Here is a 27,915-nt window from a genome sequence, read left to right as displayed (position 1 = left end):
GGAATCTAAGGCTAATGGTACAAGGTCAGACATCAGGCATGTCTCATACAGATCTTGAATCATCCAGGATACGAAGAGATAAAAAGGATGTGCAGTCACTAGAAAATAACCGGGTCAATCCCTTTGCTCAACCAAACAAGCTAGTCTGTGTCTCCGCTGGTTCTGTAGCACCTGTGGATGTTCAGGAATATTGGATACAGGCCAAGAAAAAAAGAGATGCCTACAAAGCCTTCAGTCACAACAGGTAGAAACAGAGAAGCCCACCTTGGGCTGAAAACTTAAAACTTTCAGTGGCATAGGAAAATCCAGCAAAACAAAAAGCCTCAAACAAGATCACAAGCTCTTAGGACACATGATTTTTATAGTATCAAGTAGAAACCTGGACTTAAGGAAGAAAAGGGTGCCACCAGCTGAAAAAATCCCTAATCCTTCTGCCTGTATCATAGATGGAATGGCTATTGTGCACAAAGTGCTGAGAAGAAAGCACATGGGGCAGGATTTTCAAAAGTTTGTAAATGATAACTCCAGTGTTAATCAAGAAATCGGTATGTAGAATTGATTTTGGTATTTTCAAGGGGTTGTGCCTATTTCGTTATTAAATAATTGTTCTAATATGATTTCCGAAATTATGTTGATTTACGAAATAATGAGGAGGTGAGGAGAGTACCAGAGAAAATGTATGATTAGAGGAATTCACTGAACAATTAATTATAAACAAATTGTGTATTGGGTAGGTTAGGTAGTTCTATCATCATTTTAAAAGCTTAATAAATGTATAATTAAGTGTTACATACGTGTATAATATAACTAACTACAAACACAAATGGCACTTATACACATACACACACACAAAAGTAGTCATATAAATTCCAACCAATATACTATACATAGATGGCTTACGGTATTATTTTTCTTTTTAACCAAAAAAAAAAATTGCAAACTGCACATTAAAAGTTGTATATAGTAAGCTGTGGCAAAATATCCCCCCAAATGAGAGCAAATGACTAGTGCAGTTTAATCTGTGTCCTTCAATTTTTACCCACATGCCAGATAATTATAAATCAGCATTTTATATGTGATGTTTTTAAGCATTAAAGGATTGATTGAATTAACATATTTTATTTGAAAATCACTTGCTACCAAGGCTCTCATTACTATACCAGGAGTTCGATACAATAACTATTGTTTGAAAATCCTGCCCATGGTGACCTGGCAGCAATCAACTTTGCATGAGCTTTGAAGGATGGAACTGACAGTGACAGGATAGATGTGATCTTTGATGTGTACTATAGTATCTATTAAAAGTTTGGAGTGCTACTGAGCAAGATTTGACCTTCTCACAAGATGCAACAATGGAGATCACTTCTTTGGTCTTCTACCAGCAAAACTGCTCTCATCAAGTTTTTCTGTAATAGACGAAACCCTCTTAGAGAAACAAGACGAGAAAATCAAGTACATCACGTGCCAGAAAGATTGTATCAGGCTCTGTAGATAAGCAGCAGCCTGCACTTCTTAACTTATGACCTCACAAGAAGAAGCGAACTCACAAATATCGCTTCATGCAAAGCATGCATCAAGGAGCCATGAAACTATTTATGGTATCCAAGGAAACAGATGTGATCATTCTTGCCCTCGCCTTCTACAGGGAGACTGGAAAAATCTATGTCCAATGTGGCATACAAACCTGAATCCGATACATAGATATAAGCAAACTCGGCACATCACTTGGAAGAGGAGTCTGTGAGTACTTGTAAGGACTGCATGCTTACACAGGGTGTGACTCCATTAGTACTTTCGGAGGATGAGGAAAGCTGCCTAGCTTATGGTTAATTACCAAGTATGACAATCTTCAACAGGCATTGACACAGTTAGGAAAACACTGGGAATTATCTGCAGAACTCTTGTCTACTTCAGCAGTTAACTTGTAAACTGTATACAGCTGGATCAAATATTAGAGGTAAATGAGCTCAGATACCAACCAGCTAAGAAGGGAGACACTCAATCTAGCCAATTACCTCCATGTGAAGACTGTCTTCTCTACCTGCATGCTTTATGCGCTAACTACCGGGCTACTGTCTGGCGTAGGGGCCTGGAGACGCATCCCCACATACCCAGCCCTGAATCAGACTATGGTTGGGACAACTGAATGGATGAAAGTTCCATCCACTCCAGAGGTAGTTCATGGCATGTAAATTCTTTGGAGCATTTACATTACCTGGCTGTTAGTGTCTGACAAATGGTTTAAAGTGCTCTCCTGCATGCAGGCTGTAAATATGACTGAGGAGGAAAAGGATGCAACAGCTAGTATTTTAGACACGTCGGACGAGGACACAGATTGAGAGTAGTCCAATTAGGAATTGAACAGTTTTGATACCAGCTCATGTCAATTTACTATTAATTTGTGACATTTCTAATCTTAATAAATAAACACTTCAAGCTTTTACATTACCATGTGTAGCCTTTTTTGACCATACGTGTAAACTGTGTTGGAAAATATATATTATACTTTACCTGAAATTAAAATTTTTCACTTTGACCTTGGTTGTAGCCAATGTCATGTCCCCAGTGAATAGCCAGTATCATAAAACATATAAATACATAGTTTACTCACATCCGTAGCCTTTACATTTCCTGAGATATACTGTTTTGTTTATTTGGTGTCAAAGTTGTTGGGGTCGGTTGCCATGACAACTCAATCTCAGCCACTAAGCTACATTTTTGACAAGTACACCAGACATTTCTATAAAGTCTGAGCTTTTAGAAAATGTATGGTGCAATTTGTCCACCAAATGTTTTTGGGGATCTAGCTCATGGACTAATACTGTCTATCTGCCTTGAACAATCACCCACCTCACAATTAAAATAAGAAACCAACACGATCATGCTATACAGTGAAAAGTCATTGCTAATATATAACCCAATGCTAGGAGCCTGAGGTTTCTCTTCCTTTTTTCACTTTAAATCTAACTGGACAGTAGCAATAGCATTTTAATCAAAGTAAATATTACTGCCAAGGGCAATCACCTTGTGTGAAAGATACATCGACAGTCCTTATTAAGCGAGATGAATCACATTGCTCTCAAGAACACGAGAGTTTAGCGGTTGACACAAGATGTCTCATCTGTTTACTGCAAGTCAGCATTTTCATCTCATAAAATAAATACAACAGCCAAACTATTGTTTAGTAACAGGTACCACAGACCTTTCTTATGATGTTCTACAATACTGCTTGGTTTCATTTGAATGTTAATGAATTTCCTTCAGCCAACCCCTGCAACAAAAATACATTGCCATGCCTGCTTGCCCTAATGCAAAACAATTTCAGGAATAAAAAAACGTGAACTGAAAAAGGTGGGGGAAAAAAGTTTGTATTAGACGACAAAGAAGTGTTTGTTTAGTTTTTACCTCATGTCATAAATAGTTCAAGATCAACTTTGTTTACTAATGTTTTTTTTATTATTATTATTATTATTTAAGATTTACTGCTGCAGTGCTTTTCAAGAAATGCAAGAATGAGGAATGATGAACCCAAGATTGAACATTTTGCTGAGGAGCAAACTTATTTTCTGTAAATATATTTCTCAACATAATTTACAGGATAGGCTCAATAAAATAATCACATGGAATGCTACTGAATAATACCAACATTAAACAAAATAAAACTAGAAATATACATTTTCTGTGAATAATAACAATAATAATAATAAATGTGTCTCATTCATTGTCCAGATGTAAAAACGTTAGATATAAAATATAAAAAAATTAATAGGATATATTTTTAAAAATCTGAATTCAATAAAAGAAGGCATATACAAATAAGTTACTAATCATGTCACAATTGAGGTCTAATTAACTTTAAAATAGTAATTTTCTTAAACAGCTCTAATGTCTTGCTAGACATCACTGTATTCATCATCATTTTAACATCAGGCAATTGTCTTGGTTCTATACCCAGTCTGCAATGAAAGACAAAACAAGCAGCACATATCACATTCAGTGACACTAGATAAACAAAATAACCCCTTTCACTATGCAGCTTATATATTTTACCTCTTACTTTGATCCTTTATCCTAACCATTAACTTGTAGTCCAATGTACTCAATTCTTTCTTTTGCCCTCTGCTAACATGTGTCTCGAGAGCGCTTATTGATAGTTCATCTGTTCACAGCCCAGGATGAATGGTACATCATCAGATTCCTTATGATAGGACCATTGCATTTTCTTTTTCTGTAGCACCAACCCACCCCTAAGAACACTCATAAAACTCATACCACTGAAGACATTGATAAAGACTTTTAGTTGAAACGTTTGTTAAAGAACTTTACAAGTTTATTTTAATGTTTTTCTCCATTGCTGTTGCGATGCTAAAGTCGATAAAAGAGCAAGTATCGTGCTTCCCTTTGCCACAAGGTTTGCGATTTAGATTTGACTGTTTTCAGGTTCCTTAATAGGCTTACATGAGTTGCAGTGCCAACCCTGGAATTGACATTTCCACTTGAGCAGTCAAAGCGTGTTGCAGAAAATCAAGTCATGGCATTGACCTGGAACAACATGTGTCGCTGCATTGACAATCATCCAGTCTGAGCTTGAGGCATCCGATATCAGTTGTCAGAGTCAGGGAAGTTTTTGCATTGTTGATAAGGGGTAAAAGATAAATAAAAATCCCAAAGAATATGCAAATTCTTGACATTGTGGTATCCACTCAAAAAGTAACACAAAAAACTGCATTAATATGACATACAATACATTTTATGAAAATAACTAATTAAAAATGTTGTATAATGAAAAGTTGAATATTCAGGACAAACACCAAAATGTAAAAATACATTTTACAGTGGATATAGTATGAACCCTACAACAACAACAACTAAACCTCCACTGCTCATTAGTACTTATTATTTCCAGTATTATATTAATGTGAAAAAAAGAAATACTTAGTTGAAACTACTGGATAATATACAACAAACAACATTTTTGGAATAAGAATTATATTTTATTCAAACAACCCTTTAAGTTTGTATGTAAAAAGTCCTTCCCAACCAACAGTTTCTTTTTTCTCCTTGTTTCTACAGGGCACATGCTCTCCATGGTGGACCTGCCACAACACCTTGTAGACCTGGCGCTACATTCTCGAGGCTCAGTCTTTACAGAACAGGATGCTGAGGATCTTTATTCTGTTTGGCTGCTAGAATCTACAACAGTGGAGCTCTCCCCAGAGGGAGAAGGTGCTGGAGGTAGTCTTTGCCGGAGTATCGAATTCAGCTCTCGAAACTCCAGTAGGATCAACTCCATTACGCCCCTCATCTCTGTATTGGCCTGCCATTGAGATGCCAGTATCCTTTCCTCCATCCGTATGAGCTGTTCATCAGTGGACCTCCTTCTAAAGGAGGAGCCCCTTGCTTCTAAAGAGCCTATGCTGAGGCCCGCTTGTCGCCAGGCAGGTGTGATGCGGTGACGCCGAATGGATGGTGTGTCTTCTGGTGAGGAGTCTCTCCGGGCGCTGTTCTCATCCCACATGGAGGCTGCCTCGGGCTCATCCCCCTGCTCCCTGCCTGCAGACATTGTTGTTTCTGGGAAGAAAAAAATTATGAAAAATGAATTAGGATTAATAAAGTAGATAGGATCACAGGACAGTAAACTAATTGGTATGACGGAATAACAACACAAGCATACTTGTGACCTGTGATGGACACCATTTCCCCGGGATTGAAGTCTGCAGTCAGACAGCAAGCGGCAGCAGTGCTCCTTTTTGACTGGTTTGTATATCATTTGAACAGTTCTGCACTGATAGAGAGACGGATCATCGTGCCTCCTCCCATAGGCTACCTCGAAATACCAAATTGGTTGTTTATTTAATAGTTCATGGTTTACTTTTTTGGGGTGAAGGTTTTGTTCACTGTAAATCTTGTGATTTTTTGTTTCTTCATTGAAATTAAGGGTTATGTATTCATAACCATTTTCATGTCCTTTTAAACAGAATAATTAATAACGTATGGATATGTAAATTGAGATAAAGCAAAACGAGATCCACACTATGGCTGAGATAATTCTTACCCCACAGTCAAGTGATCGCTTTCAACCAGAAGGCTCGTTTTGTTTTGGAATTTTACTTACAAAATGTTCTTGCTTTCAGCCATGAGGTGAAAATGTTTGGTGGCATGAGGCACATAAAGCTCAAGCGGATTGGCTTTTTGAGTTTTGATATACTATGATATATGATTAAGGTTTCTGATTTTCGGTTTTAACTGATAAAAACAAAAAAACAAAAAAAAAAAACCCGATGAAACACAAAAAGTCCTTCCTGAAATGTATCTCATATTGATTAATTCTAAATGTTTTAAACCCATCCTACATTTCTACTGGAGGATTGTAACACACTTGCGAGATTTAAAATAAGATGTTCTTGCTTGCAAGATTTAAAGCTATATTACAATACTACATATTTACATGCTCGTGGAACTTAGAATATAATTGCAAATTGTGGCAAAATGTAAAATAAATCACACAAAAACCCCAGCAGAATATGCCTGTGAATAATAACGATTTTGTTGTGGAAGACAGCAAAGGAAGAAGGTACAAAAGAACTGTGCAAGTACTGTCGTGTTACTATACATATTGTGATAGAAAAAAACGAAAGTAACCGAAAACAATAATTTCATACAGTTTACAAAAAGCGAAAGCCCGCCCCCAAAAAAAGATTTACATATAACTCCAAAACAGCTAAAAAATAAGCACCGAAAAATGAAATTAATAAAAACAGAAAAACAGAAGCCTTATAGTTTACATTAAATTCTCAGATTACAACTTGCATCTCAACAGGCTTATACAGAATTACACAACCAAAAATGTTTATATTAAACCCATAACCAATAGTAAAAAAAAAAAAAAAAAAAAAAAAAAAAAAAAAAAAAAAAAAAAAAGTTTTTAGCGCAGTACCTAATCTTGTTTAATATTTAAAATCTTAACCTCTATTTAAACTTTTGGACATGCATCCATGTATTTCCCTTTATTCTTCTACATTATAAATTATATAATTGCATTTCTTCGAAAACTACAAATGTTACGCCAATCATGTTATGTTTGTTTTTTTATATTATACCTCAACACCAGTCAACACTCGTAAAACTCAATTCTCCCTCTCGTATTAAAGCTACACAATTTTCTGTCACCTGGTCACCTAGTTTGTTATATCATATATAGAGGACACATCATGAACGTTCATTGGGTACAGCAGTAATTCCACGAATGAGAATGAATAGCCAAATAACCCACAGTGTCCAGAAGAGTCAGAGTGGGTTGTCCATCATCATCAGTGCAATAACCACAAGACTATGAACATTATTTTTTTTGGTTTGTTAGTTTTAACCTAGGCTATATTTTACAGTTGGATTCAGATATTTACTTTCCTTGGAGTAGATCAGTCTAGATTCAAGCCCTTATACAGAACCTATAATTTTTGTTAAATTTACCTTGGTGCGCTGCGTGACCATGCTCACAGACAGTCATGTACGAAGCCGAGCCTTTGCGATGAGAAGTGTTGGCCTCTTCCTCATCTGAAGGAAGCACTTGTGTCTCCTGTGCCCAACCCTTCACTAAAAACATTTTTAGTTAAAAAAATAAAATAAATTTTAATATATATATTCTATATATATATAATATATATAGAGATATCTATCTGATATTATAGATATAGAGAGAGAGAGAGAGAGAGAGAGAGAGAGAGAGAGAGAGAGAGAGAGAGAGTAAACATTCCAGCAAAATAGTGCAACCATGTAGATTATATATAAGTAAGAAATATCACCTGGATGAAACTGCAAATCAAACAATTTACTAAATCGTATTTTAGTCTAATTATTTACCTTGACTTTGTAAATGCCTTAAACATTTACTTACAATTATTTTCTGCATTGTTTATAACAAGAAATTAGTCCTGGCAATACTATTGTGAATGGCATTACTCAACCAGTAATGTTGTTTCTTTATTTATTTTTACTATTTTACTTGTTCGATTTCAAATGCATGTTTTACAGACACTCATACAAGGTCCAAGAATTATAAGCAATGGCTAAATATAAAATAGTTAGATCCTAATACATTGTTTGATATTGATGGTTTATCCAGTGTAACAAATATTACAATTTAACGGAACGGCCCTACTGCATCTCAAAGTTCTGCTTGCGTGTGTGGGGAATTTGCATGATTTATTCAGAAAAAAAAAAAAATCTATATATGTAAGAGTTCTGCGTTGCCGAGAAATTACAGGATTTTTTTTTTTTTTTTTTTTTAATTATTATTTTTAAGTTTTACTTGTTAAAAATAAATTGTGCATAAGGTAATTTCACTTAAAGATGTGACTAAAAAAACTGATCGGTAATTCTAGCCATTATATATATATATATATATATATAGTAGTCATATATATATATATATCATATCAGCCACTGTCTATCTCTACCTCCTCCTCCCACAGTTCAAACCGTCAAGGACCAGATTTTTAAGGCCAGAGTACCTCATATAGCATGAGCGACATTTAATTCTGGCTCCAGTAGATATGTTTCATATATAGATGATAGTTTGTCATTGGGTTTGGACTACTCAAATGACCCACTCGCACACATCCACATACACAGGAGAGGTTTGTCATTGTAAGGGGAAATTGATTAGGGGGGTATTTAATAATTTAGTACCAGCAGGCTCTCTGATGGTAAAATTTAAAAACAGTTTAGCACCAATTGTCAAAGCGATTTGCAACCGTCAAGGATGCTGGGTTCAGCATCAAAGGTTCAGTGGGCATCTTACACATATGAATATGCATCAGGGCAGAATGAGGCTGATAGGCTGGAATGATATTTGTTTTTTAGAGAAAACAACAATAGATTATGAATGTTTAAGTAGAAGTCCAGATTGCTGGTTATTAACAAATCATCACACATTTACTGTTTATTTCAATAGCCTACCACCAAATTCCAGCCCTGAGGATTCAAAAGCAAAAAAACAAAACACTTCTTCTCTGTATTACTGTTGTTGAAATATTAGCTTGACCGCACAACAGTATAGCCTTATAGACTGCTATAACTGTGGGAAACAAAATAATACTTCAAGTAACAGGCATAAATAAATATATTCAGTTAGTTCGGGAAGCGAAGCATGAGCGAGCTTCGCCAACGCTACTCTCTGTAACTACATCCCTCTTCTCTGAATGGACAGCTAAATCGAAATCCCTGCTATCATTGGTTATTTCAAGCATGGGCGCCTAACCATTAATACTAAATATTAATGCTTAGATATAGGCATCTTTTTTTTTATTACTAGCAAAAATATCTGAAAGAAGAGAGAGTACAAGACCACTATTAAAAGAAAATAAGGTACGGAAGAGAGAATATCAGATCATTATTAAAAATTAAATAACGTTTGGATTTTAGAATTAATTAGGGTAATGTTGCCGTGAGGCTATGAACAAGTTCAAGTTTAAGTTCAATTCCCAACAAAATCTTTAATTCCCATCACAAAGTGGCATTTCAGCATCACACAAGCCTGATTTTACTTTATTGAAAAAATTGTCTACAATTGTTTTTTCATTAAAAACTTGTAACTTAGTTGCTCTTTGCTGATATTAATGTTCATCTTTCATATCGAAACATGTGTACTTACTAATAATTTAAACTCTCATTCATTTAATAATAAACATTTAGGTATATTATGTCCCTGAATGACTGTAACAAATGTAGAAATAAACGTTGATCGATAAAAAGGGCAATTCAAATTTACCAATGTAGCTCATGATGAGGTACTGAAATCTTTTATTAGATTTCAGAATATCATCGACTCCATTGGTCTAGGGCAGAAAAATTTCACACACTTGGCGCATTAATTTTTATTTATTTATTTACTCTATTGTAGCGTGCACGGGGGAAGGCAGCAGCAGGGCTGGTAGGTGACGTAATCACATACAAAGACATAAGCCCGTTATACACTCCTTGCAAAGGAGCCGGCACTTTTGTACACTGGTATCAGCGCTATGCTTTAGTGCGAGAGGTCCCGGGTTTGTGCCTGCCCTCCGCCTGTGTGTGGATTGCCTCGCCCTGTGTGATGCGCCTGCCTGCGGGAAGCGGGATCGCTACAGTATTTTGATGCCTAAGGGTGCAAGAAGTGAGTGTGCAGGCAGTGCAGCCAAACTCACAACTGTTCTCTTGTTTAAAGTATGAGCAGTGTATGGTTGAGCTGCATTGCCTGTAATATTGTCGAGAATCAGCTGTTTCAACCAATTAGCATTGCTGTGTGAGGGAGGGTGCTTACTGTTTCAACCTATCAGCACCAGGCATTGCCCTGTTACAGCGAGCATTTACTTTCCGAAAGTTTTGTAGCAGCTGGTTCTGCTGCAATAACTGAGCTCAGCAGTCTGATGTCAAAATGTGAAAAAAGTTCTCTAGCATCTAGCACTACATTTAAAACAATGCCGAGCAAGGAATATTTTAATTGTTAACATGCATATGTAACTATATCGATCAATAAATTAGCCATATTATAACATTTTATACATGTTACTGTTCAAGTTTGTTTAGCACGTCCCTTTAATAAGCTGCATGTTGGAATTATAGGCACTGTACAGCATTGTGCAGATATACCACTGGAACTGGTTCTGCCATTTGGTGCTACTTGTCTTTGTACTTAATAAATGCTCAGTTAGTAAATATTTTATACTTTATGCTGAAACACATGCCCAATTTTGTAACTTCAAAAAGACTGAACAGTAAAAATGAGGTTTACCAGAGCGTCTTAGCAAAAAAATGTCACCTCGCTTCCCTCGGCAGTTTTTCTCTACCTTTGCCCCCCCACTATTAAACACAGTTAGGCGCCCCTGGTTTCAAATGTCCATAAAAAAAAATTATTGATGTTATGAACTGGAGTGATTCCACCTATCGCTCTCAATTATTATTTTTTTTTTATAAAACCTTGAAGCAGCCAGTGATAGCGCTAGCAAGGACAGACTTTTTAGTGAATTGGAACCCTCCAGCCTTAAGTGAACTATGGAGACTGGTATTTACTTATGGTCAGCGATAACAAGCTCAGTTACCTGGAGATCGTTGACAGATCCCAGAGACCTTGAGACTCGACAGAAAATCAGGAGGTTCGGCAGGTCTGGGTCACAGCCAGATAATATGCTTGACCTTGCAAGTGTGAGCACCTTGCTGCCTATATGAAAATGCTTTTCTGTTAAATTTACTGACAGTACGCACTTACATCTTAAAAACAATATGGAAGTCTGCATGCCATCCGCTGATGACTCATCTTGCAATGTGCTTACCATCCTCTGATGACTCTGGGGTTTGGAAGCCTGCTTCAAGAACACCAAGGCCTTCTACTTCCTCTGTGGGAATGAGGCTGGCGACCTTCATCTCCCACGGTGTCAGGGTGTCCACGGTGCGCCAAGTGGCCCTTGTGAGGTCTGCCATCCTCTTCTTAACCTGCCTTCTGGCATCATTCCACCGCTTCCTGCAGCTGGTGCCATCTCTGGGGACCTTGCCAACAGCACTGATGTTCCGAGCAATTTTGGCCCAGGTCCGGCTACTCTCAAGGGGGTTGGTGGGAGTCTCTGGAGTACCAAAAAGTGTTGTTCGATTTTTTTCAACTTCTTCCAGAAGGTGGTCCAAATCTGCATCTGAAAATCTCTGCTTTCTCTTTCGTGTGGGGCCTTCCTGCCATCTACGAGATGCTGATGAAGTCCCGGGTGTGCCACTAGAAGAGCCTCCTGTGGAATTCTGTGTGGCAGTATTCATCTTGTGTGTGTCTCTGTGCTACATGAGTAAAGACATATACAGACAAAAAAAAACACATTTCAAGCCACAAAATCATTCAAACAAAAAAAACACTTAAAAAAAGCCCACCCACACAACTTGGCATTGGTAATAAGAATGACACCACCACTTGCTAACATTGACATGAACAGCCTTGCAATAGTAAGGCCGTGAAAATGGAGCTCTGTGTGTTGCAGTGCTACTCAAACAATGCAGTCAGGTGTGCATGTAGTGCAATGTTACTGCGGGAGGCAGGAAATTTGACAAGGCATACTAAATATACATTTGGATGCAAAGTCCAATCCAACAATAACACTAACCCCAAAATGCAGCTATCTATTTAGATTTAAAGATTGCTAGGTATTTATGTAGCTTAAAAGTGTGTTAGGATACATTTCTGGTTTATAACTGGAAACAAAACAGTTGGTTACAGCAATCCTTGAACAAAGAGTACATTATTCTTAAGAGTGAACATTCAAGTATCACAAGTACTGTTAACTGGCACCAGTTATTACTGTAAAATTGGTACAAAAGAATTACAGTACAACCCTGTCTTAAAAGTACAGTACAAATAAGAGGTCTTGTTTACGTCTCTCAGAACAGTACACAACATAACAGAGCAACAGTGTTCTTTGTATAAAGGTACGTATATTATATATATATTATATAGATATATATATATATATATATATATATATATATATATATATATATTAAATCGGTTTTTTTACATTTGATTTATACAGCTATTTGGGAAAATCTGCACTCTGAATTAGTCAAATTGTTTATTTTGAATACACTTGTTTACTGAATTTAATGAGAAAGATTATCATGGATTTGGTAGTTTAAGCAGGTTGAAGGAATACATAGTCTCTCAGCACCACCACTTTATTGAAGATAAAAGTTTAAACACAACTGGATTGTTGCATTCTTCGAGATTCTGATTTTTGAAATAATACAATGTAATTCTTCTTATTTATTTATGTTACTTTTTAATTTAAGATTACATTGTACAGATTAACAAAGCTGTAGTTTCTGTAGTTGAGGGAATGTTGTATGGACTACTGCAGTAATGCTTTCAGCAGATATGCAGCTGATGCATTTTCATAATGTTTATGCTACTTGCTAAATATCAATTTACTTTATGAATGGACAATGTACCTACTTGCAGGTTAATGAATAATGCCAAATTTTAAATGTAAATGTGTTTTTATAGTATAAAAAGTGTAAACTGCTAATCAGTTTAATGTAGTGTTGTAAACTATTACACATTTTGCGTTATACTGGGAGAGTTGAGTACAATAACAACACACTGCACCTATTTTGTAATTGTGGGGAAGTTTTCTCTTATCCTATTACAACATAATACTAGAATGTGTATGTGTGTGTGTGTGTGTGTGTGTGTGTGTGTGTGTGTGTGTGTATGTGTATATATATATATATATATATATATATATATATATATATATATATATATATATATATATATATATATATATATTCCATTACAAAGAATAACACGGCTTGTTGTAATGTCCCCCTAGAGGAAGTGGGCGTGCAATTCCCTTTCACCCGTACTAATATCGGTGTGGTGCTCAAAAGTACACAAGTGCTTTAATTTTAAATTACAAGTTCTGATGTATAAACCGTAAACGAACTGGTCCAATGGAATGTACTAGTCCCCCCTGTGATATAGCTACGCAGCGGTATGCAGATTATCCAACTCGGGGAAAGCAAAAGAGTGTTAAAAATAATTCGGATTATACTACATAATAAACATTTGCCAAAAGAAATAGTACCGACCGACAAGAGTTGAATTCAAATATGTAGTTAAATAAATGATCTTACTTTAGAGACTAAAACTGTCAGCAATGACCTGCCTGCAGCAGCACCGTGCACTGACTCAGCAACAAAAGTACCAGGATGTTATTTTCTTCAGTATTTTCTGAAACCGAAACTAACCGCAAAAGCTCTATTGGGAACACTAGCCAGCACTACCTGTACACTACCTTCAAACACCTATGTGAAAGTCTGGTCAACATCCCCAAACATATCATTCCAACCTCACCTATCAACAGAGTACTGCCTTTGTTCTCCAAGAGGAAAATTAGTCTAGCTTCCTACACACTCTACTCTCTACGTAGCTTCCGCTAGACAGTCAGTAAGGTTTCATTGAAACTTTCAGGCTTTGTCTGGAATTTTGGTAGATACTATGATTGGTCAAGAGATACTGACGTCGTTCCTGTTTACTACGGTTGAGGACTAACGTTTTGTTTTATTATGAATCATTTCTAGACGGGACTTGTTTTTGCATAATAGCTACATAATAAATACCGGTGATTAATAATAAAAAAAGAAAAGCAAAAACTGTGGACATTATCGATTGTGCCATGCATTATCGATTGTGCCTTGCAAATCACAAATCGTCTTCTGTTGTTGCAAACTGCGACCACTGATGGACTAGCTCACTGTATTCAAAACATAGTCTTCGCGTTTGTTCATTTTAAATTACATCGTGTCATTGACATTACATACAAGTATTTCTCACAGTACAACTGGCACAATAAGCAATATTAAGACCAACGTATATCTTAAATAGATGATCTACAGTGAATATTCAGAAAAGTTTACAAAAAGCTCATTATATTTGCATGTTGTTCATTCAGGAAGCACGAGTGCGAGATCAAGGAGCATTACTTGGTGGACTGCCTTGTTTGGAATAAACAAATTATGAAACGTTACTTTAAACATTTAACGTAGCCTACATGTTACGTAAATTCAAATATATACCCGCAAACAAACCACTGCAGCATCAGGTTCTGGCTTGAATTCCAAATGAGGCAGCGAGTTGAAGCTCTCACGAGCTCAGTTGGAATGGAAACCATGGCAGAAGACACGGATGCGGTCGTAAATTTGTTGCGGGTACATGGGGTGTCTTCAATTTGTTGTTATGGCGCTTTAGCACCAGGCTACCTCATATAGCGCCAGCAACATTTAATTCTGTCACCCAGTAGATTTTTTTTTAACCACCCATAGAGGATAGTTTCTCATCGGGTCTGGACTACTCACATGACCCGCCCACACTGATCATGATACACAGGAGAGAAGGGTTGTGTCCTGTGGTAAGTTTAACTGCAGAAACTGTTCGCAAACATGTCTTCACAGTGCACGCTTACACAATTGTCAATCAAATCAGCAAGTCAAAAATGTATGCGGGCAATTTTATGGTTTTCAAATATTGTAAAATAATGTGTTGTGTTCGCAGGCCTCTTCATTTTGCAGCAAAATTTATATATAGTGTGGTGTTTTAAAAAAAAAAAAAAAAAAAATCATGGTTTGAATAGATGCCTATAATCACAGATTTTAGTTCAAGCCAAATCAGTTGTTGATTGTAAAAATAATCCAGTGGTACTCAACTCTGGCCCTGGAGATATATTCCAATCCTGGTCTTTATTCTAACCAGGACCAAAATTAGTAAAAGCTTTTAGTCTTAGCAGCTTCAATTAACTACATTAGAACCTGCTTGGAGTAAAAACCTGGACTGGATTGGATCTCAAGGGCCAGAGTTGAGTACCACTGATCCAACCCTTCAATACAATTTATCCACAAAGCACAGCTTTCCTAACCATGGAGTGCAGCTGAATTGACAAGCTCTTGTTTAGTTAATATGTTGAACGTTTGGGCTACTCGGGTCTGCCATCTTCGATTTGTTAATATTGCCGTTTCGGTCTGAAGCGATTACACATATACAGCGCACGGTTGTGTCTAATACCGTTTATCAGTAAAAACGAATTGAAGTTGGTGGTTAGAACATAAGAACATAAGAAAGTTTACAAACAAGAGGAGGCCATTCGGCCCATCTTGCTCGTTTGGTTGTTAGTAGCTTATTGATCCCAAAATCTCATCAAGCAGCTTCTTGAAGGATCCCAGGGTGTCAGCTTCAACAACATTACTGGGGAGTTGATTCCAGACCCTCACAATTCTCTGTGTAAAAAAGTGTCTCCTATTTTCTGTTCTGAATGCCCCTTTTTCTAAAGGATGATAATTTAGCACCAGTAGGCTCGCTCTTGCTAAACCTTCAGGTTGAATAGTAAGACATTATATGTAACACATAATCTGTTTATATTATTCAGTAACTTATAACCCTAATGGTTCCTTTTCAGACAGGTAATTACATAGTAACATTTGATGTGAAAAAAATTGATCTGGTTATTTTTTCGTTACATTTAAAAAGGTCTGTGGTTAATGCATAGTGTGCAGAAAGTGATTCATCAGTCCAAGTTAAACCTGTCGTGACGGAAAAGCATCTTTCAAATCATCTTGCTTAAAAATGGAGTCAGAGAAGGAAACTGGTGGGCTCGATAGCTAGATCTTAAAATAACATTTCGATTTTTAGCCTGACCAAAGCAGAAAAAAATCTATCAAATATGTGCCTGAGAAGCAAGTATTTGTAACTAACTTTTTTTTTTTTTTTTTTTCAAATTAACTAGTTGCTGTTCCAAGTTACAATTTTTTGAAGTAACTTGTAACTGTGGAGGTTTATTTTTCCCAATACTGCATATGGTTTGGATACTCTCAATAACTTGTACTGAAGAATGCCCTAATCAAGTAAAAATAAAGAAGACAGGCAGACTGGCACCTCATTACATTATTAGCCAGTATATATTTTTTTCCTTTTTTTTTTAAATCTAATTTGGATCAACTTATAATAGATGATGTAAAATTCAAGTGTGGTGTATGCTAAACAATGCCCTTTCACACAATTGGATAATAATTGTTTTAGTTAGATGGAGATATGTAAGCAAAGTCTACTTGTACAAGTGGAAGTATAGACTTATGGGCAGGTGTTTACTTATATCCCCAGATTCTCAAAACTATGCATATATTGTAAAATGTCAGTAATAGAAGGATCCCAGATAGCACAATGACATTGGGCCAACATAACAAGAAAGGTTGGGCCCACGGTGGCTTCCAACGTTGGCCCAGTGCCAACATTGGGCAAACATGAATCCAATTATTATCCAACCTTGGCAAATGACTCTCTGTATACATACGTCATTGTTTGTATTTTGACCCATTATCACCCAGACAGTCCTCAATGTTTGGTAAGTTTGAGTATTAATTGCTTAAGTATTTAATTTTCTTATTACATTTTTCATTTATTTTTTTAAGTATGTAATATTGCAGCATTTGAACTAGTATGTTAAAATAACCAAAACAACAAAATCTGCTAAATGAATAAATATTGATATTACCAATGCTATGTTGGAAGTAACTGAGGTGAGTGTAAAAATGAAGCAATACCCAATTAACTGCCCTGTAAATAATGTTAGCATGCATATACTGTAGCTTCACGTTGCATGGTATTTGCTGCACTCTGGAGTTTGTGTCTCAGTTAATGTTGTTACCCTGTAGAAAACTTAACCTAGAATTTGGTTAGAATGCTGTGTTTGTGGTATTAAGTTATCTGCCCCACAACAATATAAGAGCAGATGGTGCAAAACAGTAACTTGTAGAGTATACCATGGCTAGAACTAATTATATGTCAAAGGAGTAATTAACTATACAACTGTGCATGTAAGTGAACAAAATAGTCATTTACATTTTTTTAAATAATACATTGAATTTATGTGTTTTAAAGTTAAAATTTAACAAAGTGTGTAACACAATATTGTGACATAACACAATAACAGAAAAAAACATATATACCTGAATTTCTTTCAGCGATTGGTTGGACGTGCAAAAAAAATTTATTATATATATATATATATATATATATATATATATATATATATATATATATATATATATATATATATATATATATAGTAATGCAGGATCATATTCATTCCTCATTGTTATTGTTCATATAAAAAGGTGCTATATTGAAAAGTTAATTCCCTGGTAGTGTACTACATTAAAATACAATCTATCTAGCTTGGTTTTGTTACAAAGTAGTTACAACATAAATTAATATTAATTTCACATAAAAGGATATACATAAGGGGTTAACAAGGAGTAGAATACAAATCAGAAAAGGTGAATGCTGTATCATGCGATTAGAGCTGTCTTGTCTTTTGTACAGTGTTGTAATATGGCATGGTTTAATTATATTCATAAATAACTATTAGAAGCTTGGCAAGTATCAGACCACTTCTCAGGTTTATTTATAAACCGGTTAGTCCATGATATTTTTATATTGATTATTGCTTAAAATATTGCATTTAAGTTAAATATAAAACACAGCACAATTATTAGCTTCTGGGGTAAATTGCAGCATAACAAATTTAGATACCCAGCAATCCCAGACATTACTGACTGCAGTGTAACACATTTTATTAGACATTTGATTTTTAAGTCTTGTTTACCTTACGGCCTGAATCTCTGTTTTCTCTCTCCACCCCTATTATACCAGCATATTTTAGCCTTGATTTTGTGGTTGCTTCAATTGCAGTATCTCTTGCATTAGCTGCTAATGGATTGTTCATAATAGGCAATGTCATCTCTTTGGGCATTTCATCCACCTCTGCTCTGTTCTGCATCTGAGTGGGATTTACTATTTGATTTAATAATCTGGTGTTATGGTCAAGCCTTTCCTCTATGTCCACCAGCATCTTAATGATATACCTTTCTACAGCAGCAAAAAGAAACAAGTATTTTGCAGTTTATGTAAAACATTCTGAAAAAAATACACTATCAATTTAAATCAGTCATACAAAGCACTGTATAGTAAATTATATAGTGATGTGTTTTAGCCTAGTAGCACAATTGATGACAGACAACACTTATTTGTCTAAATAAGATAATTGCTCGATCAAACTGCCTACCAAAATGTAGCCTAGCCTTCCTCACCCCTCCCATAACCATATAATTAAATGAATTGGGCACTGAGTGTTTAAAGTTTTAAGCAACTCAATTATAAGTAACATGTTCCAGGCAAATCTGTTGTTGAGGTCCACATAGGAGTGTATAATGGAGGTCTTATCTCTGTGGTGCTCCAGGCCTGGGGAGGGTCATTGTAGGTGGCACTACAACAGACTAATTCTCATATTCAGGGCTTGACCAATATTTTCTGTTTGGTCTGGAATAAATAACATTAATCATATAAATGTAAAATGATGATGTAACCACATGGAACATACAGAGACTTGACATAAGTAAATAGACATCCAAGTTTGAAAAAACATCTGTTTATTGTGGAACCACTGGCAAAAGATGAGTGGGGTTAATACTTTGTGGAGCATCCCTTTGCCTTGTGCAACACACTTACACATTAGGCGTATTTACATTGCCATTTGTGATCCAGATCAAATGCATCGGTAGCATTTGACCCTACTCAGAAATGGCAGTGTAAACATGTGACAATTGGATCAAATGTACCTCTAGGGTAGATTGTACAGATCAGGATCAAATGCATCGGTAGCCTTTGATCCTGCCACTGTAAACGCTCGACTGGCTCAAGTTCTGGCTTGCACTGCTGTGCAGTGACGTCCTTTGTTTTGAAGGCGGGTGCCAGACTGGAACATTTCCTCCAGTGTATATGCATACATACAAATCTAGCAATATATTTATTTGACTTAAATAGTACTTCAAAGTAAATCAATTATCCATTACCAGAACAGTTATATAAAGCTGGTACCGGCACTCATTCCATTCTGTGGTCGTATTATAAAAATAATAAGCATTATTATTACTTGCGTTATAAAATAATATTACTTACTACAAACATTATTACCAATAAAAGATATTATCACAAGAGTGATCTGCGGGGAAAATTACTGGGTTGCATTTTGTCTTAATTGAGTGTAATTTGCGATTAACATTTCAATTTAATCTAACCACAGATTCTCACAGTCAAAAGTCAATAGATGCTTTCTTTGACAGCACAAATGTTTATACAGGAGTCATTTTTTGGTTTGCGTCATTTTAAAACATGTACTTTGATGTCTTTCATTTTTCCTGGACCTTTTTTTTTTTTTTTGTTTTTGTTTTTGTTATTATCCTGCCAACACAATTTCAACAGTTTATAGAACTACCTGCAGAACTTTGTCCGTTCCCACCCCCACCCTCCCCCCCAATGAACTATACATAACATAGGTACAATAACTCGTGCGCTCTAAGTGCGCATGCGAAGCCCTCAGGTTGCATGAAAGTTGGTCCTGCTCAAATGGCTGTGTAAACGCAACATCACTGATCATGATCAGATGTACCGATACATTTGCTCCGGATCAGAAATGGCAGGGTAAATGCACCTATGTGTGAAATCAGCAATCCTGGTCTTGGTTTTGCAGTCTATTCCTGGCAAACAATCTGTATTAGATAGTCCAAGGAAGTGGGTACAGTGCTGTCAGTTCTCCCAGGAAGTGCTACAGTCTGTACAATGCTAATAATATGTTTTGATACACTAGCATTAAAATCAATGGCCCTTTTCCATTCATTACTGGGTCAACAATCATAGTATTTTTTCAGTAATCTATATATAAACATAAAAGTGGGTTATGTGTACATTTCAATGCCTTCAATATATTAAAAGCTAAAATGACATTACTTACGTTCTTTTATGCTTGTGTAGTGGTTCATCATTTTCGCTGTTTATAGATCAGATTGTTGTTTATGCACAAGGTAGTTTTTTTAATGTTCTATTGTGAAACTCTTAAAAAAAAATACCAACATTCAGATAGTTGTAACTTGTACTGACTAATGTTGTTAAGATTTATGATAATTGTGGAGATAATAAATACTTTGCTTGATTCATACAAAATTAGAATTTTGTGTTCCTGCCAGGAATTTGCAGGAGGCTCCTTGTTTTAAACTGCCTTATTAATCATGTTTCCTGTTTTGTAAAGACAACTGCTTGGGACCACGGCCACAAGTTGGCCGTTCACAAACTGGACAATTAAAAAATATGATTACTAATATATATATATTATATATATATATAATATATATATATATATATATATAAGATATATATATGCTGTGTGTGGTGTGTGGTGTGTGTGTTTTGTTAAATCTACTGTTTATGTAATTTATAACAAACAATTTTTTTCTTGTGTTGTCTGCTATGATACACTCTGTTGTGAGTCAGTGTAAAGCCCATTTATATTTATTATTTGAAATAAAAATAATACTTGTGAGATGATCCACTGTGAAAAAAAAAAAATGTTGTTCTCTTCAGACTCGTTCATTTTTAAAAGATTTTTTAACTTCACTGTGTATCAGTTTAATATTTGTATTGATGTAAGCCTCTACGCTTATGTTTTGAAGGGAGAATACTGCACTTTACTGTTTGTAAATTGGTATTTGTATTACTATTATACAAGTCGTGTTATTTTACACCTCAGAATATGTTAAAATAAATGATTGGAATTTGAAACATATTTACGAAAATGGCTGTTTATATACTGGGGTTTGTACAAACATCTGTTAATAATTCCAGGACAGCTGTTGAGCATGTACACGTTTGATAATTGTTTGTGTTGATATTTGCCAAACAGACAGTATCAGTCAGGAATCACAGTGAAGTAGTGGAATGACAGCAAATCCATGTCTATATGGTAGAAGCACATATTTCCAGTGTTCCTCTGTCAAAGGGACACAATCCAGTTTATCGCAAGGCTCAGCTACCACATATATGTCCAAAGTTGTGAATATTCAAACAGAGAAGTCTATTTTAGAAACTTCTTATGCACTGTTAGAGATGTCACGGTATACCGATTTTACCGTAAACCGTGGTATAAACTGCCATGGTTTTGAAACCACAACCATTTTTCAAACCATGATTACAGAGTTCACGATATCGGCGCGTTTTTGTATTCTCCGTTTGTCCATCGGTGAGCTGCACTGACATTTTGGGGTTTTGTTTGTTTTCCAGTTTCCAGTCCATTTTAGTTTATAAATGATCAAGACAGTGATGCAGCAACTGTTTCAGCCAGCTGCGGTGCGGGTGTTGGCATTAAGCATTTCAACCAATTGGCACTAAGCAATACTGTGCAAGGGCGGGCGTTCATAGTTTCAAACTATCGCTGGTCATGTCAGCATCTGCTGCGAGAGACGACATTTACTGTATTATCCTTTCGCTAACTGTGATGTTGGATGGCAAACCTTAAAAATAAATCTCTAACTTATAGAACGCCACATTTAAAACAATCAAAAATAAAAATATTTTGCTGTTTTCGTAGCAGTAGTAGCTGAGTGACTCAGGGGCTCTGGCAGCATATGCATAATAAACTCTAGGATTACACAGTACAGCATAAACTCCGGGTGAGATTTTGAGTAAACAGCAGATCCCTCCAAGAAAATAGCTTGAACACTAATTTGAAGAAATTATAATAATTCATGTTTTTATTTATTTCACGCCTCATTAATGCAGTGGTTTCATTTGCATGGTAGTTTCTATACTGTCATTTATAAATTATGTAACGTGTATAGAATACGTTTTAATTGAAGCTGCGTAATTTGGCCCAGTACTAAACAAAACAATTGTGTTGAATGTTCGGTTTTGACAAGATCGTACTGTATTGCTACTGCATAAAGAAAATACAGCGGCATAAGGATTATACCTTTCTACCACAGAATGTATTCTTAAAAAATCACACAAGAGAAGTGGTTTATGAACAGTAAGTACACAACTTTATTATTATGTATATTATTTAAGTAAGCTGTCAAATATAAAACTTATATTTAATGAAAATATAAGTCAAATTCTGTTTTTAAGTAGCATGTGTAAACCTTACTGTATTACTGTAGATACCCTACCCCCTTTGCAACCTAGTTTTTATTTTGCCTCTTGAAAATCAGAACACAGAAAGCGCATTTTCACCATGTTTTTTTTTTTTAAACATGTTTTTAGTGGAATTACTATAATCTTTACGAAGTAGAAAATGCACTATGCATTGTGATTAAATACCTCCACAAGAGGAAATCTTTTTAATTTGATTCGTTGTACAATGTAGCACCTTTTTCATTTGCAAATGGAGATTTCAAAGCCAGACCAGTTCATTAGTGTGGTGTAATTAAATACAGCAATGTTAAAATTACAATAAAACCCACTAAGAGAAGAAAGCCATTTTATAAAAGCCTGTTTTTAGTCTGTAATGGTCCCAGCTTACCTGACAAATAAAGGCACAGCATTCCATAATTTAGGACCTCCCATGTTGCTTTTCTTGACCCTAGGAATAACCAGCAGCCCTGCATCCTGTGATCTCATTCTATACTGCGCAGGAAGTCAGTGTAAAGAGGCCAAAACAGGGGAAATATGTTCACTTTTCCTGGTTTTAGTCAGAATTCTAGCGGCAGTATTCTGAACAGGCTGCAAACGGGATACCACACATTCTGGGACACCAGAAAAAAGTGCATTACAATAATCAATTCTAGATGAAAGAAAGGCATGCAATAGTCTCTCTGCACTAGATAATTGGTCTAAGTTTGGCTATATTTCTCATATGGTAAAAATATACTTTAGTACCTTCATTAATGTGCATCTCAAATGAGAGATCAGGATCAAAGATGACCCCCAAACTCTTAATTTCTAATTTAAGTTTTAATGAGACACTGCAAGGGTCGAGCTCATGTAATCCCACATTTCCTTTTAGTTGGTTCTGAGAGCCCACTAGTATAACCTCTGTTTTATATGAATTCAACATTAAAAAAATCTGTGACATCCAATGCTTGATGTCTGTAAGGGAAGTAGCTAATAATACCCAGGCAGAACAAATCCCTGGCTAGAAGGACAAATATAGCTGGGTATCAACAGCATAGCAATGGAACTTCACTCCATGTCTGCGGATAATGTCACCTAACGTTAGCATATATAATGAAAACAACAAGTGACTGAGAATGGAGCCCTGTGGAACACCACAGACAACTTCCGATAATGCGATTTTACCTCCCCAATAGAGACAAACTAAAACCTATCAGAAAGATAAGATTTGAACCAGGATAGGACCAGGCCAAACAGTCCCAATGTGCTTTTAGATAATACAGTAGGAAGGAATGGTCTACAGTATCAAAGGCAGCACTTAGATTTAGAAAAATTTAAATTGATGGAAACCCAGAGTCAGTTTGCCAGCAGATCATTCACAGGTCTGACCGGGGCAGTCTCTGTGCTAAGTGCAGCATGAAAACCAGACTGAAACTTCTTGAATGTACCATTAAATGTTAGAAATGTTTGTAACTGAATTGCAACAGCGCTGTCTAGAACCTTATCTAAGAATGGTAGGTTGGAGATTGGCCTACAGTTATTGAGGATTTTAGGGTCCAAATTGTGTTTCTTAAGCATAGGCTTTAACACAACTATCTTAAGTGCTGAGGGAACTATGACAAGGGAAGTGAACTCTTTGTAATTTTTTAAATGTGGCTATTAATTACACCAAGAACATATTTTAATAGTTTTGTAGGAATAGGATCATGAGAGCATGTAGTTGAACTAGCTCTGTCAGTTATTGTAAGGTAATAGAAAAAAGCCCCCATAGTAGCCTTAATATGTGTAGCTGGTAAAATTGTGCTGAAGACCTCCTAATAGAAGGTGTCTGAAATCTCATTTCTGATGTCTAGTATTTTATTTTTAAAGAAATGTAAGAAGTCATTGCAGCTGTGAGAGGAGCCAATGTCAAGGGTAGGACTATTAGGGGAAGGATTAATATCGAGAGTGGCAAAAATAAATCTAGGATTATTTTTATTTGTTTTAATTATAGTTCGTTTTTGGTTTATAACAAAAGGTATTCATATTAATTAGTATTGATTTTATTTATATTTTCTTTTTTATTGTTTTATCAGATTTAACAATTTATAAATAATATTTATGACTGCTTTTTAATTAGAATCTAGGGTTATTTGATTAATCCAAGAAGGACCCACCAGCGAATAAGTAACCAACATCCAGGTGGTAATGTGTAATTACTTATGAATTATAATTAATAAAATAAATAATAACACTTTGCTACATGATGGCAGCATTATGTTGTTATATATCTTTGTAGCCTACATGGGAAGGGATATAGATTATGAAAACAAAAAAATGTAATACATTTTATGAAAATTAAATCTTTATAAATATCGAGGGTGGGCTGAGAGCAACAACTTACCGCAACTGTCTGTCAGTAGAATTTAAGAAAGTGAAAGTGTTTCCTATATGGGGAAAATGATACATATTATTAAAACCCATAACTTAATATATGTGATATATGTTTTCTTTGCATACATGTAAAAATCGGACTATCAGCTTGTACCATCTCAATTGAGATCTACAACAGCCAGCTAATCTTAAAATAGGTCAGTTGGCGCAGGGTTGGTAAAGCACCAGCTCCCCAACCGCGATGATTAGCCAACCGTGCCAACCTTATGCCAACATTGGGCCAACGCTGTGTGCAATCTGGGAGCAATCTTATTGGCTAACAAGTGTTCCAGCCTGTGTAGCTATATCACCATACCAGCGCAGCTTGGAACTTTTAAAACCATCTGCCTAATTAACTTGATGGGGTAAGGAAGTTAAATTCATAAGTCCAGAGGTGTTGTTCCTCAACAAGGTAAAGGCAGTTTCCACTAAAGCTCTTATGCCTGCAAATGTTGTATCAAGTAAATGTTGTGCATCATTGCATTCATAAAGAAAGCCAATTCCAAGTTTAATTACAAGTTGTTCTTTAGATACGTATACATGTAAAAAAAAACTTAATTGTGAGTATAATGTAGACATTTTTATTATGACCTACTGTAGGGTAGGCATTTGTGGACTGTTTTACTCTACTAAGACCTCTTGCTTACTAAATAACTTGGTATCCCTGAATGAATTACAATACCATAAATTCAGTGAAAGGCCAAATCTTATCAAGATCAGTTGGGTGACACATTTGGTAGTTAGTTATTCAATTTGACCAATATTTTTACAAAACAAGAAATCATGAACCAGTGTAATACGTTAAGTAAAGTAATGTGGACTTAAGCCAGTAAGACCACAGGTGTGAGTATACATCTCTACCACATACTATTTCCAATTGTGTAATTGCACTGGTCAGTACTGAAACACACATAAACACATCTGTTTCTGATTTGACATTAACTCATTGTGTTTTGAAACAATATGCTCATTCAGTCTGGTCATTGTATACTCCTAAGAAGTATAAAAAGTACATTTGGAAATCTGTAAATATCTTTTGAACAGATTTTAATACAATTTACTCCCCTATTAGCAGATGATGCAAACGTATTCAGTGGTGGAAGAGGTATAAGGCTATACTTCCAATGTTTTCTTTTTTGTTTTTTGTTTTTTAGTTTTGGTAAAGCTTGACATTTTATAACCTCTCCTGTCCCTGTCAGCCCATTTATTAATTTGCACATTTTCTTACTTGGTGTGTTCTTCACCTTTTATTTTTGCTTCAGAACTGATGTAAAAATATAAATATGTAAACAGAAATTAAATCAAGCTTTTATTTTAAAGAGGTAATTTGACCGCAATATTAAGAAGAAAGGCCCACATTTGGTTAGCATTTGCAGAGATTGGAGGAACCGTAAACTGCATAAATGAAATAATCGAGAAACAGTATCTGGTAAGCTTAGAAATGACTGCACCTGGCCAGTCGAAACACATTTGCTAATGTAGGCTGTGTGTAAATATATGTGCTTGGTAACCAGTCAATGTCACTTGAAAGTTGCAGTTTCAAACAGATGTGTGATACTACTTCCCACAGTTTACTAGGCCAATACTTATTTGGGCCTGTTGTAAATGGAACCTACAACCACAAAGGTTCTGCAACATAAACAGCAAACTTCTGATGCAAGACAAGGTCGCAGATAGTGGATGACATAACATCAAGGTGATAGTGACATCATTATTTTGAGCAGGCAGGGAGTTGTCTTTGGCATAGGCTTCCTGTCCTGTAAGGGAGTATTATGTTCTTTTATAATTATTCCAGCCCCCTTGACTGTTTTCGATAGCTATGTAGAAATGGAATTCTGATAAAAAAAACAAGCTTTATTATACAGGGTGATTAGAAAGTAAGTTTTACCACATCAATTCACTATGTGTTGATGTAGTAAACTTACTTTCTAATCACCCTGTATATTGACCCATTACTAAGTGTAAAAATAAGGAACAAAAGATACAAAAGCAGGAGAAAAGCAATGTATATACAGTATATTGACATGAAGGGAGTAAATAGCACATCTCCTAATCCTAGATCACAGTGTGTGTTTACAGCTGCAGCCAGTTAATTAGCAAAAGCAAAAACATGGCTTGCAAACTCAAACTTTTCAAGACTTTAAACATTACTCTTAAAACATCACCTGTCATTCTGGTGATAATTGATTATAGAATTTAGAAATCTTTATTATAGGGTTTGGAGCAACATTGTTGTTATTAATAGCAAGCTGTTCTATTTTGAATGAATCATTTTTGGATGTTCTAAGACTTACAAGTTAAATTATGGAGCAATTTGCAAAGGGTAAAAATGAATAATTACTTTATTGCTCTGAATGTGATCAAAACAAAAGCAAAGGAGATGCTAATTTTAAAAACTGATTTCTCTTGAGCACCACTCAGCATATTGAGGAAATATATTGTATTTTATGTGCATGGTTACTATGTTAAGTTTATTTTCTGTTTCTTTTTGTTGCTTTTATCTATTTTATTTCAATCACATATTAACCTCATGAATGTCTGGGGTTCTACTGGCAGCAGGTTTAATGCAGTCATGTAAAACTGCCTGGACATTACTTCCTTCATTCATTACCTTGGTTACTGAGCTCCATCTTCAATGATGATAACATTAAGTGACCTTATCTGTATAAATACACAATGCCCTGTCAATTTCAAAAGCGAACTGTGGGCCTCAAAGGAGAGGTGTTTGCCTCGAGTTTCCCCAAAGGATACTGTACTGACCCCCACTATAGTGACCACTATGCATAACACAACTAAACAGGCATAGCTGCATTTTACATTAGGTTATTCATAATATAAAAGTATAGTACTGGCTGGTGTGAGGTAAAACTGTCCAGAATGGTAACCATATCCCTTGCAGTCCTCAGTGTAAAATAAAGAAATAGGTTAACCGTACCAAATACATGCGGCCTGATTTAAAGCCTAATCACTATTATTATAAATTTAGAATGATAATAATAATCCAA

The 27,915-nt window shown here is 35.6% G+C and overlaps 1 protein-coding gene across 2 annotated transcripts; it reads right to left on the bottom strand.

The window, feature by feature from the left end:
* Positions 1-3,359: 3,359 nt before the first annotated feature.
* On the bottom strand, positions 3,360-13,947 carry LOC121317403. 2 transcript variants are annotated; one of them, XM_041253298.1, is made up of 4 exons: positions 13,865-13,947; positions 11,307-11,796; positions 7,471-7,593; positions 3,360-5,571 (listed from the first exon to the last, which is right to left on the bottom strand). In XM_041253298.1, exons 2-4 carry the CDS (start codon positions 11,776-11,778, stop codon positions 5,171-5,173), a joined length of 996 nt encoding a protein of 331 aa, XP_041109232.1. In that variant the 5' UTR covers positions 11,779-11,796; positions 13,865-13,947; the 3' UTR covers positions 3,360-5,170. The 2 variants fall into 2 exon arrangements, with proteins under 2 accessions (XP_041109232.1, XP_041109231.1); XM_041253297.1 differs by lacking the exon at positions 13,865-13,947 and adding an exon at positions 13,645-13,858.
* Positions 13,948-27,915: the final 13,968 nt, after the last annotated feature.

This window comes from Polyodon spathula, chromosome 6, assembly GCF_017654505.1.
Source record: "Polyodon spathula isolate WHYD16114869_AA chromosome 6, ASM1765450v1, whole genome shotgun sequence".
NCBI classification, from domain to species: Eukaryota; Metazoa; Chordata; class Actinopteri; order Acipenseriformes; family Polyodontidae; genus Polyodon; species Polyodon spathula.
Note: the sequence above shows the minus strand (reverse complement) of the source record. Positions and strands in the feature narration are given on the sequence as shown.